At 42.6% G+C, this 12,117-nt stretch overlaps 1 protein-coding gene across 1 annotated transcript; it reads left to right on the top strand.

Annotated features, from left to right (window-relative positions):
- The first annotated feature begins 288 nt into the window (after positions 1-288).
- On the top strand, positions 289-11,494 carry LOC121302175 (probable ATP-dependent RNA helicase DDX56). Its single transcript, XM_041231993.1, has 14 exons — positions 289-392; positions 986-1,147; positions 2,579-2,733; positions 3,055-3,143; positions 3,638-3,786; positions 4,872-5,113; positions 5,249-5,386; positions 6,020-6,133; positions 6,245-6,339; positions 6,745-6,818; positions 6,913-7,002; positions 8,439-8,544; positions 9,140-9,240; positions 9,423-11,494. The coding sequence occupies exons 1-14, from the start codon at positions 336-338 to the stop codon at positions 9,510-9,512; spliced, it is 1,662 nt and encodes a 553-aa protein (XP_041087927.1). The 5' UTR covers positions 289-335; the 3' UTR covers positions 9,513-11,494.
- The last annotated feature ends 623 nt before the right edge of the window (positions 11,495-12,117 follow it).

Genomic DNA, 12,117 nt, shown 5'->3' with positions numbered 1-12,117 from the left:
CACCCCAACCCCTTCCCTCCTCAACCCTTCAGTTCCTGTCATTCACCATCCAGCTGCCTGCCTCTAATGCTGTATAGCCAGTTAAATGCGTCTGGCCAAAAGGTTCTACTGAACTGAAGCAACATAATTTAAGAAAGGAAGGCTGCAAATTGAGCCCGTGTCCCTTTTTAAAACGGTCCTGCATTGCGAATGGAAGCGCATGACGGGTAACATTATTGAGTTCCTTAATTTGACACACACGCACACCACTCCCTCCTGTCCGCTAGGCGGCAGTGCTTTTATCTCTGGTCTCTTCTCCCAGTCCGCAAAGCGTTGCAGGCACACACGTGGTAGCAATGGATGCGGGCAGGTTGCAGTTTCATGAAATGGGGCTGGATGATCGCCTTTTAAAGGTAACAAGATGATAACCGAGTCGCAGTCATAGGGATTGTGAAGCGGCGTTTACAGTTAAACGGTATTGGTGGAGTGTTTGGTGCGGAAGAACGGCTACTCTGCGCCCGCATGCATGTTGACAAAGTTGGTTAATACAATAAAGTTAACCAGACTATAATAAATAAAGATGTCAGGGCTTGAGAGAATTAATTTAGCTTTGAATTGGGTTTATGGGCGGGTTGTATTCTAAACATTACTTTGAACAGACTTAGTGGGGTTTAAAGTAACGTTAAAATGGCTACTTTTGTATTATTATTGTGTGTTTACTGTTACTGGAATGGTCTGACTGTGGCAGTTGTATGTATGACATGCTATACAAATGGACTGGTTATCTGCCCCTGTTGCTTTTCAGATTTCTGTCAGCATTTTATCAGGTGTGGATAGAAGTATCCCATTGTATGGTCATTGGATCCATTTTAAACGCACAAAAACATTACTCTGTTGCTGCTTTGAAACTGATATGTGAATCGGTTGACTCCCAGTGTCAGACTGTTCAGGCTGCCCCTCACATGCTGTATGGTGGATTTAACTCTGAATCCCTGTTCCTCCTGAGGCGCTGGCTGACCTGGGCTGGGCACAGCCTACCCTGATCCAGGAGAAAGCCATCCCGCTGGCACTGGATGGGAAGGACCTCCTGGCTCGAGCCAGAACTGGTTCTGGCAAAACCGCTGCCTACGCCGTGCCAATCATCCAGCACATCCTCTCTGTCAAGCAGGTAAGAGGGCTGGGAGATGACCGGGCAGACGGAAGGAAAGGTATTTGGGGTACCATTGCATTCATTAAAGTAGTGGAAGCAAGACTATGAGCTTAATAATGCCTCTTTCTCCACTGTACAGCGAGCTGCACTGGGGCAGTATCGAGCCCTCACGGGGCGGTTAAGGGAAACTAGAGCCTACGCTTCCTCAGCGTCCCAAGGCTGTACTTTTCTCTCATCACTCTGCCCGCCACCTTTTCTGGAGTGTACTGACTGATGCAACCTAATGACAAAAATCCTTAACCCCGGCCCTGCCTCGGTTTCATGGTTTGGTTCTCACTCGGCTCGACAGATAGCAAGAGGAGAACCATCCGGACCCGTACCATACCAAGCCCTCATGGGTCGGATGTGCCAGTAGAGAAGGGGTATAAGACTCAACTGCGCTTGTTACCTATTGGGTGTGCAATTCATGTCGCCCAATGCCTGGGACAACAAGATTTTCCCTTTTTTTTCCTATGTTCGTTCTTTTGTTTAGAAAGAAATTTCTAGAGAGGCCATGCAAGTTTCTGAACGCTGAATTGCAGTAGTCTAGCACTTACACAAAAACATTTTCAAAAGTGTTTCCGTTCTAATTGGCTAGCTGTGGAAAAAGCTGATATTTCGGTTGCAAAGAAACCCAGAAATGGCTGCAAAGACATCTTCTGGAAAGGCACAGACTAATCTTTTAAACTTGTTATTTATGTTTTTTTTTTGTTTTTTTTTATATAAATAAATGATACGGCTTTCTTAATACATGAACCTGACATTTAAATGCAGCAATCTAGTGAAGTTACAAAAGAAACAAAACACCATAGCTGGTACGGTATTGGCAGATTAGAAAAAATCGTGTTGTGTAATTTATACAATTATTTCTGGGTCTACTTTGTGGTCAAGCGTATGGGATGTTTACTGTTCAGAAGCATTTCAAGACAGGCTTTCCCTGGCAGAAAATGTAATGATTCTTTTCCTTCGATTTTAATGCTGCTAACCTAGTTTGCCATTTACCATGTTTACATACTGTAAGCCATAAGTATTTGCGACCAAAATATGTGCCTGTCACACCCATGAAACCTGTTTTGTCCCAGAAATGTTAAAATCTGTAATGGGTGAAACGGCTATGCAGTAGGATTTGTATTTCCATCTTTGAAGTCTTTTTAATTTATGAAGATGTTTTGTAATAATGATAATAAGCAAAGTTAGTGTTACATAGCTTCGTAAAGGTGGTGTTTTGTAGTGGTGTAGTGATAAAGTATATAACGAGAAGTGTGATGCTGCTGTACTTGTGATTGTGCTGTGCTACATTCTTTCTCAGTACGTTGATGTAATGATGAGAAGCTGTATTGGATGTGTGCAGTAGTAGATGCTGTAGCTGAGCTGTGGTGTGCTTGTGTTTGTGTTTGTGTGGCTATGCAGGCAGTGACGGAGCAGGCAGTCCGAGCCCTCATCCTGGTCCCCAGTAAGGAGCTGGGACAGCAGGTACAGAAGATGATCCGTGAGCTGACTGCCTTCTGTGCCAGGGACGTGCGTGTGGTTGACCTCTCCGGCCAGGCGGAGCTCTCCGCACAGAGGTGACATGGGGCTGTAAATAACTGTGGTATTGCTTGTAACATTCACTACTCTTTCTGAAGGAGTGCTAACCAAGTTTCTTTAAATCCAGTGTTTTACATATTTTATTTACAATAGCAATACTATCACTGGTCACTCTTCTGTTGAAAATATTTTGGTTGTTTTTGCTTTTGTTATATTTCATTTAATTTAAAAACATATATGAAGGCAACAGTTTAACCCATAACAAGAAAGGATGTGTGTAACACTGATGCGTATGTGAAATAGATTATGAATACAAGCTGAATATTAAATAGCCACATTTTCACATTTCTGATGCACAGGAGAAACACGAAGCGTTTAGCATTTGGAGAATGCAGCAGATGGAAAGCTGCTACATCACTGGCGGGTTTCACAGACACTGAGCAGCACTAATCCTGGGCAGCCTGACGTTATTTTAGGTAAGGTAGCCCAAGATTACTGCTAATCAGAGTCTGTTAAGTGTGGTCCTATTGGAATTACAGCCTGAAGCACTGAATAATGTTACATTTTGTTATATTAAATTACTTGTTCTCTCTTTCCTGTGCTTCTGCACTGGAGTGCACTTTTAAGTGGAGTTATCTTTCCTAGATACACTTACTGTGTTACAGCTATTAAGACTCCTTCTGGTGCTTCATCCTGTAGTTTTCTTGTGCAAGGCTCAGATGAGATTCTTTACCTGTAATGCAGGATGTGAATTTGTAGTGTTGTGGCTGGAGGAATGGGCTCCACCTTCTTCCAAGTGAAGAAGTGTGGAAAACAAAAAACAGCGAGACCAAAAGTTACTTGTTGCATCAATGATAGGTAAGAAACTGTCTTCTGCAGTCTTGTTAGCCTCTTGCCTCATTTCCCAGCATTGAGTTGTATAGTTTTCTAATGGGTTCCCAGTGTTCAGATGTAGAGCTAGAATGGGAATGAGTTTTAATGTCTGTGCGTATCCTCATAGCCACCTGCCCAAAATCTACCAGGCTTTCCTGATGTCTGCCACGTTTAACGAAGACGTCCAGTCCCTGAAGAAGCTGGTTCTGCACAACCCGGTAAGCTGGCTGATGGAAGTTTTAGTTTCAGGGTTGGTGCCCATATAACCCATGTATTGTTGCTCGCTGTCCTGGAACTCTAGTATATGCTGCTTTATTATTAATACACAAGTTAGACTTGTTTTCTGATCATTACCTGCCTTTATTTACAACCCAGCATGATAAACACTCAGTATTGGAGCAGCAGAACCAACAGCCTCTGAATGACTGCAAAACATGGAAAAAAAAGCCAATTTAAAATAGTATTGAAGCTGCTTTCTCTTAAAAGTGATTGCAGCTGGCAAATAAATCTGTAAATCTCACCAGTTTTGCACTGCCATTAAATACATAGGCCTGGCATGTTACAGCAAACATGTATTTTCATTTTAAAACTTCTCAGTTTGTGTATTGTCTCAGGAAATCTGTTTTGCACTTCCAGGATCACTTCAGCAGTATTTTCCCTGTCGCATTTTAAGTTGTATTTGTTTCAAATGTGATGTTTTGACAATATGCTTATTTTAAAACATGATATCTGGAGATACACCAGGTTAAAGAAATCTCTGTTCACAAGCCCTGCTTTCCTGTAGTGTTTCATTTCTATGGAGAGTGAAATCCCCCCCCCCCCTCCGTAGTGGGCGTGGATTGAAATATATTTTTTTATATTTTTTTACTCGCTTTCGTCTTTTTCAAATGCAACGGCTCATCAAGAACGGGGTAGTTACAGGCTGACCAGGAGGTGAATTCACAAACAGAAGGGACGGTGCGTGAAGCTGTAATTTATCGTCGAATTGCCGTTGCCATGACAATGATCTGTTGACCGACCCAGGTTTGAAAGTTTTACTCGCTGATCTCTTTGGCTGAGTCAAAGGGTTATGACGATATTATACTGGCATAGATTGTGCAATTTCGTGCTGTGTGAAGTGGGTATTTTAAATAGTGTCTCCGAGACAGATCAGTAGCGCCATTTGTGTGTGAAAGTGGCTTAAGAGAGAAGGGCATGGAAACAGAACTTCCTTTAACCAACGCTGTGCTTTTGAAAGCTTGTCACTGTACAAGATATAAAGTGAGACTGAGTGCAGTGTTCTTTCCTCTCCTGCTCCCTCCAGGTGACTCTGAAGCTGCAGGGCTCCCAGCTGCCAGGCAGCTCCCAGCTCACACAGTACCACATTCGCTGTGAGGAGGAGGACAAGTTCCTGCTCATCTACACCCTGCTGAAGCTGGCCTTGGTCCGGGGCAAGACCCTCATCTTCATCGAGACCATTGACCGCTGCTACCGCCTCAAGCTCTTCCTGGAGCAGTTCAGCATCCCTGCCTGCGTGCTCAACTCGGAGCTCCCTGTGCACTCCAGGTTTGTCACAGCTTTCCCACTCCAGAAACCTCCCACACAGATACCTGGCAATAACATGCCGCACTCGACGCACTGTGCACAAGAGGCTGTGGAGGCAGCTGTACTGTCTCACCGTGGCTGTTTGTTGCTCTCCAGGTGCCACATCATCGGGCAGTTTAACCAGGGGTTCTACGATTACATCATCGCCACGGATGAGCAGAGTCTAGGGGACCCCCCTGCCCTGCCCGGGGGCCAGGGCAAGAAGGGCAAGAAGAAGAAAGCCCAGGGCAGCAGGTGGGTGCACTCTCATCTGTACATTATTTCTGTGGATGCCTTCAGGTCCATCTTTTCATTTCTGGGTGTGCTTGCTTGTCAGGTAGTAGGGGGGGTGTCAGCCTTCAAACTTTCTTTAAATGAAGTTTATGTAGCCAGGGTGTTTTTGTGAAACGCTGGCAAGATAGTGATTGAAGTTAAAAACAGTTTAATCAAATTCAGACAATTTCCACACCCAGGCATGCGTAGTAAACAGAGGAAGTGGAGGGATTTTGAAGGGCAGCCTGACATCAGATTCTTGTGTGAAAAGTGAAGCTGAAAAAGAAAGTAACATGAAAAAATATATTCTGGAGGCACTAGCAACCACCCAGCTTGGTTTAAACACATTTTAAAAGGCTCAACAAAACTCAGGCTCTTGTCCTTTTTGCGTTTACAATACCTTAGTATTACCCAGGCCTAATTTTGAATTTTTTTTTTCAATCCAAACCTTGGTAAATCAAATGACCTATATATCTGAATCACAACCGATCCTCAGTTTCCTAATTGTGTGAAAGTGGGTAAAGCATTTACAGCTGGTCAGCCAGAGCCTGCTGAAGATTCTTCAAGCTGATCTGATGGAGACCCATCTTTTTTTTTTCATTATTCTTTCTTCAGCGGGAGAGACAAAGAGTACAGTGTCTCGCGAGGGATCGATTTCCAGAACGTGGCTAATGTTATTAACTTCGACTTCCCCCCGACGGTAGAGTCCTACATCCACCGTGTCGGCAGGTGAGCTCTCCTCGGCTGTCCTGGTCAGTACTGCTCTACACTGTGAATTAGCTGTGATCACAGCACTGCATGCCTCCACTTACCTGGAACCCCCTGTCTATCTCTCTTCAGGACAGCCCGCGCGGATAACCGAGGAACAGCCCTAACCTTCGTATTGCACACACAGCTCCCCATGCTGGCTGAAATAGAAGATGCCCTCACTGCAGGTTAGTCTGGGGCCAGTTGTAATTTGTAATCAGTTGCAATTTCAGTGTAATTATAATTGTAGTTGATCATTAGCACACCGGCCTAATTGCAGTTCTACTATATACTAATTCCAGTTCAATTCCACACCTTTCCAAGCTTAATCATTCACATTTCCCTGTTGTGTTTTTCATTGTGCGATCGTTATTCTTGTATTTTCAACCGCTTTTAGTGACCCATTTGTTTGAAAAAATAAATGATATATAGCATTTTAATTTATTTGTTTGATATTTATTTAGGAAAAATAAGAGAAATTGTAATTGAACAAAATATCAAGATCCCTTTTGGTTTTTCATTGTTTCAGTGCTGTTAAGAGTATGGAGACTGAATGAAGTGACATGGTACTGAAACCTTCTCTCCCTTTTCAGAGAATGCAGACTGTGCCCTGAAACCCTACGAGTTTAAGATGCAGGAGATTGAGGGGTTCAGGTACAGGTGTCGGGTGAGTGAGAGGCTCAGTGTCCGCAGTGCTGCTTCATCTCTGGGTGGTTGCTGTAGATCTGGAGGCTGACCTGGTTAAACTGCTCTCTCCATAGGATGCCATGCGCTCCGTCACCAAGCAGGCTGTGAAGGAGGCCCGTCTGAAGGAGATCAAACAGGAGCTGCTCAACTCTGAGAAACTCAAAGTGAGTCGAGCATCACCAGCATTCCCATCATTTAAAGAGCATTGCAAGACTAAGGGCGAGGCTAACTGGGAAATCTGTTATCGGCAGCCTGCAGAGTGCAGAGCAGATACAAAAGTTACAAACTAACAAACTGCATAGGTTAGTTTTCTTTGGTAGGCATGTAAAGTTGTAAAACAAATATTCTTAATAGCTTTTCAGTGCATATTGTTGTACATATTTGTAGAATTTATATACCAAGAAACTTCTCCAAACTTTTATTATGCAGTCCTAGCCTCATATATATGTTTAGGGTTACATTTGACTATAAGCTTTCACTTACTGTGCACTTACTACATGATTATGAGGGCCCTCTGTGTATGCCTGCACTGGTTATTATAGAAGTGAATGTATACTGCAGTACATGATCCTAGATAAGCATGTTTCTGGGACTGTAATAAGGCTAATATTTATTGTCTTCATTTGGTAAACGTCTGTATTCTTTGATTGTTTCAGTCAAGTACTTTTTTCTATTCTATGTTATATTGTTTTAATGTATGGCTGTATGAGTGACGTACACCTCACAGAAATAGTGGACACTCGCACTCGAGCTCTACTCGCACTAACATGAGTGCAGCTGCTTTCCAGTAAACAATGAGCCATTTCATTGCCGCCTCGACTTTTAACCACTGGACATGTGAATGGTACAGATCTTTTTCACATGTCCTTTTACAGATTAGAAATGACCCCAGGGGGTGCTTCCCCCAGGAACCCGTTGTGTAGTCACCTCTGGAGAGATTGCATTGGAATAACCATGATCCAGTGGGGTTAGAACAGTCTTTCAGATCTGCTGTTGGAATTCGGTGGAATTCCTCAGTGTTCTTTTAAAGGCAGTGTTCTCGTTCCCAGATGTGTTTGAATGTGAGGGCCATGTGTGTGAAAAGCTGTATCTTGCTCTTTAGTTCTAGTGGCCTGCCATACAGTAGGATAGATTAGCCAGTGTCTTTATAGAAGGCAGCCAGCCAGCTCCATCTAGTGATCTGCCATTTCAGAAACCAGTGTCCGTGAGCTTTTCTGGTACTGGGGTTAATGACAAAGACATTGGCTGATCTGATCTTACTGTATGGCAGCAACTAGAACTGAGGAGCAGCTCCGAAACTAGAAAAGCCACTCAGACAATATGTGAACCACTAATAATTTTAATTAACTGATTTCCAACATCGCAAAAAGGTAAGAGAACAATAAAAAAGAAACGCAACAAAGCGAATAAATCTTTTATATATTGTATATTCTGTTTTATTACCACATACAATTACCTGTATCTACTGTATAAAATATATTGTAATCTGGCTCCTTGACTGCTAGCCAGATAAACTGCACAGCGATCTCCTATTGAAACAGCGTGGCCTGATTTTGCAAGAGCTGCTGGTTCATGTTTTTCTCTGGGCTTTCCTCTCCAGACGTACTTTGACGATAACCCTCGAGACTTCCAGCTGCTGCGCCACGATAAAGCTCTGCACCCCGCTATTATCAAACCCCACCTGAGGAACGTTCCAGAGTATCTCAGTGAGTGTTAACAGGACTAGTCAAAGCATTCATTCTGAAACTTTCTTGGCTCAAGACCCTTATGACTTTAGGCATCTTGACTGAGAAGCCCAGTGAGTCTATAGAAACGGAGTACCTTCGCTGAATCGCTCGTGTTTTGCAGTCCCCACTCTTACACTTGCACAGAACCTTTCACAGCTATTGATTAAAACAATTGCATCTAAAAACAATTAGTCAGTATAGTTAAGCTCAGGCATTGTTCTATACACCAACTCAAATAAATACCTCTCTTAAGGTGAGACTTAAAAAAAACAAGCACGTTTTTGAACTCCCTGTTGGGCTGAGAGAGTGTTCTGGAGCCTGTCGCTGAGCAGCTATAGATGTCTGTCCTCCCTGGGTTTGAAAGCAGGTGCTGTTCTGTGGAGGGGCTGGTAAGGTGTTAATAGATAAGAGATGCAGGGTTTTCACCTTGTAGCTGTGTAGACTAGGAGCAGAATCTTCAGAGTGAACATTTTTATAGTAACACTAAAAGGGAATAGAAATGATCAAGCGTGCAGTCGGTATGTACAATCATTCATCTGTGCAAAGTCCAAAACCCAATGTAACCCTTCCACAGTCCCTCCCACGCTGAGGGGTGTCGCCCATCCTGTAATACGTAAGAAGAGACAGAGACGACCACAGGGCATAGCCGGGGGCAGAGAAATGAAGAACTTCAAGGTGAGTTCACGAGCAGCAAAGCAAATGCTGAGCAGCTTCTTTGTGTTGGACCATTGATGGATGAGCTCTAAATATAAGCACATTTAACAAGACAGATTTTAACACTGAACATTCATCACAACTTGTTGAAACATTTCTCTGCTGTTTATTAAACCCACTGTTTTCCCTTTCTTGGCTTCTAGCAACAACATAAGAAGAGGAACCCTCTGAAGAGCTTCAGATACACAGGGAAGCAGGGCCAGGGGAAGAGTGGTCGAGGAGCGAAGTCCTAGACCAGTGAGAGGCAGGACTGGACTGGGGGCGGGGTTAGGGATACCTGCATCAAAAGAGAAGTCAATGACTGTTTGTTTGGGGCAGTGTTGGGTTCATGCCACCAAAGACTGGAGACTCGATCTACAGAGTTTGTGTTGCCCACCTTCCTCTCATCCTTTCTGTAGGTGAGGAGAACTTTAAACTCCACGCTGATGAGGGCGTTCGCTTCATAACATCGTTTGCTTAATCTCTGTAGCAGTCAGCCTGAATATTGAAACCCGGGATTGAGTACCGGGCTGCTGCTGCTTTTTTTTCGAACTGTAGAGATTGTGTCCTTCTGGGCTTCAAGCTGTGGTCTACCAAGCACACCTCCTCTTCTCATGTCCTTTTTAAAACGTTGAGGTGCCATTTACTCTGAGACCATCTGTAGATTTGTGAATGTGTTTACAAGGGTTCTGTCAGATGTGCAGAAATTAGGATTTGGCATAGGTGGTATCAAGTTCTTTTTGTTTGTTTTTTTTTTTGTTAAATTCATTTTGGGATCTTTTTATTCATGAGATATAAAGAATTATTAAAACAAAAAAAAAAGCTGTTTTGCCAGGCGGAATTTCATTTTCAGGGCATGTTCTATTCCAATTCGGGGAAAGAAAGTCGTCAGGAAAGAAAAATGTAAGTCTTTTGAAAGATTGTTTATATTGTATGACTTTGGTTGTATTTTAAATATTCCTTGAACCAAGACAAACCCATTTAGCATGACTAGTAGCAAAGAAGCTCCACGCCTCAATACCAAAGTCCTCCTTCTTCTAGATGTTTTTAGGTTCTTGCTGTTCTCATATTGTGCAGCTGCTCCATCACTGAAGTAGTAGACACGAAATGCAGAAGGGAAGTTTGACTTCCCTTCTGCATTGAACCCAGGAGCTGGCTTGAGGGTAAGCGATGCTTCGATTCAGTGTTTGAGTTGGAGCAATTTCTTCCCAAGGGGCGATGGTCTTATCTGTTCACCTAATTACAATTTACAACATCAGCAATTTAGTGGTTTCTATATTTGCATTCAAATAATCAGATCAAAATATTATCATAAGTTATCATAACAACACGTCTAGGTCAAACCTGCTGTGCCAAAGTCCTACTGATTGGAGAGTGTAACCATTATAACCATGATATTGGTGGCAATAAAATATTTCCAAGATTTCCCAAAAACAATTTGATTATAACGTTATTTGTTGTATCTAGGATGGGGAAAACCAATTGAACCTGCACTTTAAACCCAAATGTCAGTCGCTTATACTCTTAATTCCAGTGCAGGATACGGTGGCGTGGAGTCGGGTATATGCACATGTCACACTCTGAACCACACATGCTCTCTTACTGATAGCAGATCTGACTCGCACAGGTTTTGTTACTGAGAGCAGCTCTGAACCACACATGCTCTCTTTCTTGCTCTGCTGATAACGGCTTGTGCAGGGGCACGTTATATCAGTGTCACCCAGCAGTCTCCTAAACACGCTGCGTGAAATCGTAATCATTTTTAATCTGTTTTCTGGGCATTTCACTCATACATAGTGTCATGAACAATTGTTTTAGTGACGGCTCGTAAACGGAGCACCGTGTCACTTGCGAGGAATACTGTCCCTTTTACTCCCCACGTGAATGGTCTTTTTCTTGTGATAGAAGTACAGTAGCTAGGATAGAGATAAAGCTTTCTAAGAACTTGGCAGGGGTTGCTTTTTGTGATATCTAAGTAATCAAAAGGCTTCTGCACACGATGTACACAATCATAATTGCTGTTCATAAATTCTCTTGTGAGTCTTCCGCATATATATCGCTTCATTATAACATTTGCATTTTAATCACATAGTTTTATGAGGTACTAGCGGGAAAAACGAAATAATAAAAACGATATGACATAAGACAATCCTTATCTGGCATTGACAAAGTCCCGCATAAATGATTAATTCTCAAACTGAACGCAGTAGGGATTCAAGGAAACACATGTACATGGATTAGGGAGTGGTTAACATGTAGAAAACAGAAAGTACTGATTAGAGGAGAAACCTCAGAATGGAGTGAGGTAACCAGCGGTGTACCACAGGGATCAGTATTAGATCCTCTGCTATTCCTAATCTACATTAATGATTTAGATTCTGGAATAGTAAGCAAACTTGTTAAATTCTCAGATGACACAAAAATAAGAGGAGTGTCAAACACTGTTGCAGCAGCAAAGGTCCTTCAAAATGATCTAGACAAGATTCAGAACTGGGCAGACACGTGGCAAATGACATTTAATAGAGAAAAGTGTAAGGTACTGCACACAGGAAATAAAAATGTACAGTATAAATATCATATGGGAGATACTGAAATTGGAGAAGGAATCTATGAAAGACCTAGGAGTTTTTGTTGACTCAGAAATGTCTTCATCTAGACAATGTGGGGAAGCTATAAAAAAGGCCAACAAAATGCTTGGATACATTGTGAAAAGCGTTGAATTTAAATAAAGGAAAATAATGTTAAAACTGTACAATGCATTAGTAAGACCTCATCTTGAATATTGTGTTCAGTTCTGGTCACCTCGCTACAAAAAGGATATTGCTGCGCTAGAAAGAGTGCAAAGAAGAGTGACCAGAA

Source organism: Polyodon spathula, chromosome 29 (genome assembly GCF_017654505.1).
Source record: "Polyodon spathula isolate WHYD16114869_AA chromosome 29, ASM1765450v1, whole genome shotgun sequence".
Lineage (NCBI taxonomy): Eukaryota > Metazoa > Chordata > Actinopteri > Acipenseriformes > Polyodontidae > Polyodon > Polyodon spathula.
This window is presented reverse-complemented; position numbering and strand designations above follow the sequence as displayed.

What these genes read in the sequence shown, in the direction of transcription:
- LOC121302175 (XM_041231993.1), top strand. Translation starts at nt 336, where the DNA reads ATGGATGCGGGCAGGTTGCAGTTTCATGAAATGGGGCTGGATGATCGC. An exon ending in GCGGAGCTCTCCGCACAGAG is followed by an intron (nt 2,734 to 3,054) that starts GTGACATGGGGC and finishes TCTGATGCACAG; the next exon opens with GAGAAACACGAAGCGTTTAG. An exon ending in AGCTGGTTCTGCACAACCCG is followed by an intron (nt 3,787 to 4,871) that starts GTAAGCTGGCTG and finishes TGCTCCCTCCAG; the next exon opens with GTGACTCTGAAGCTGCAGGG.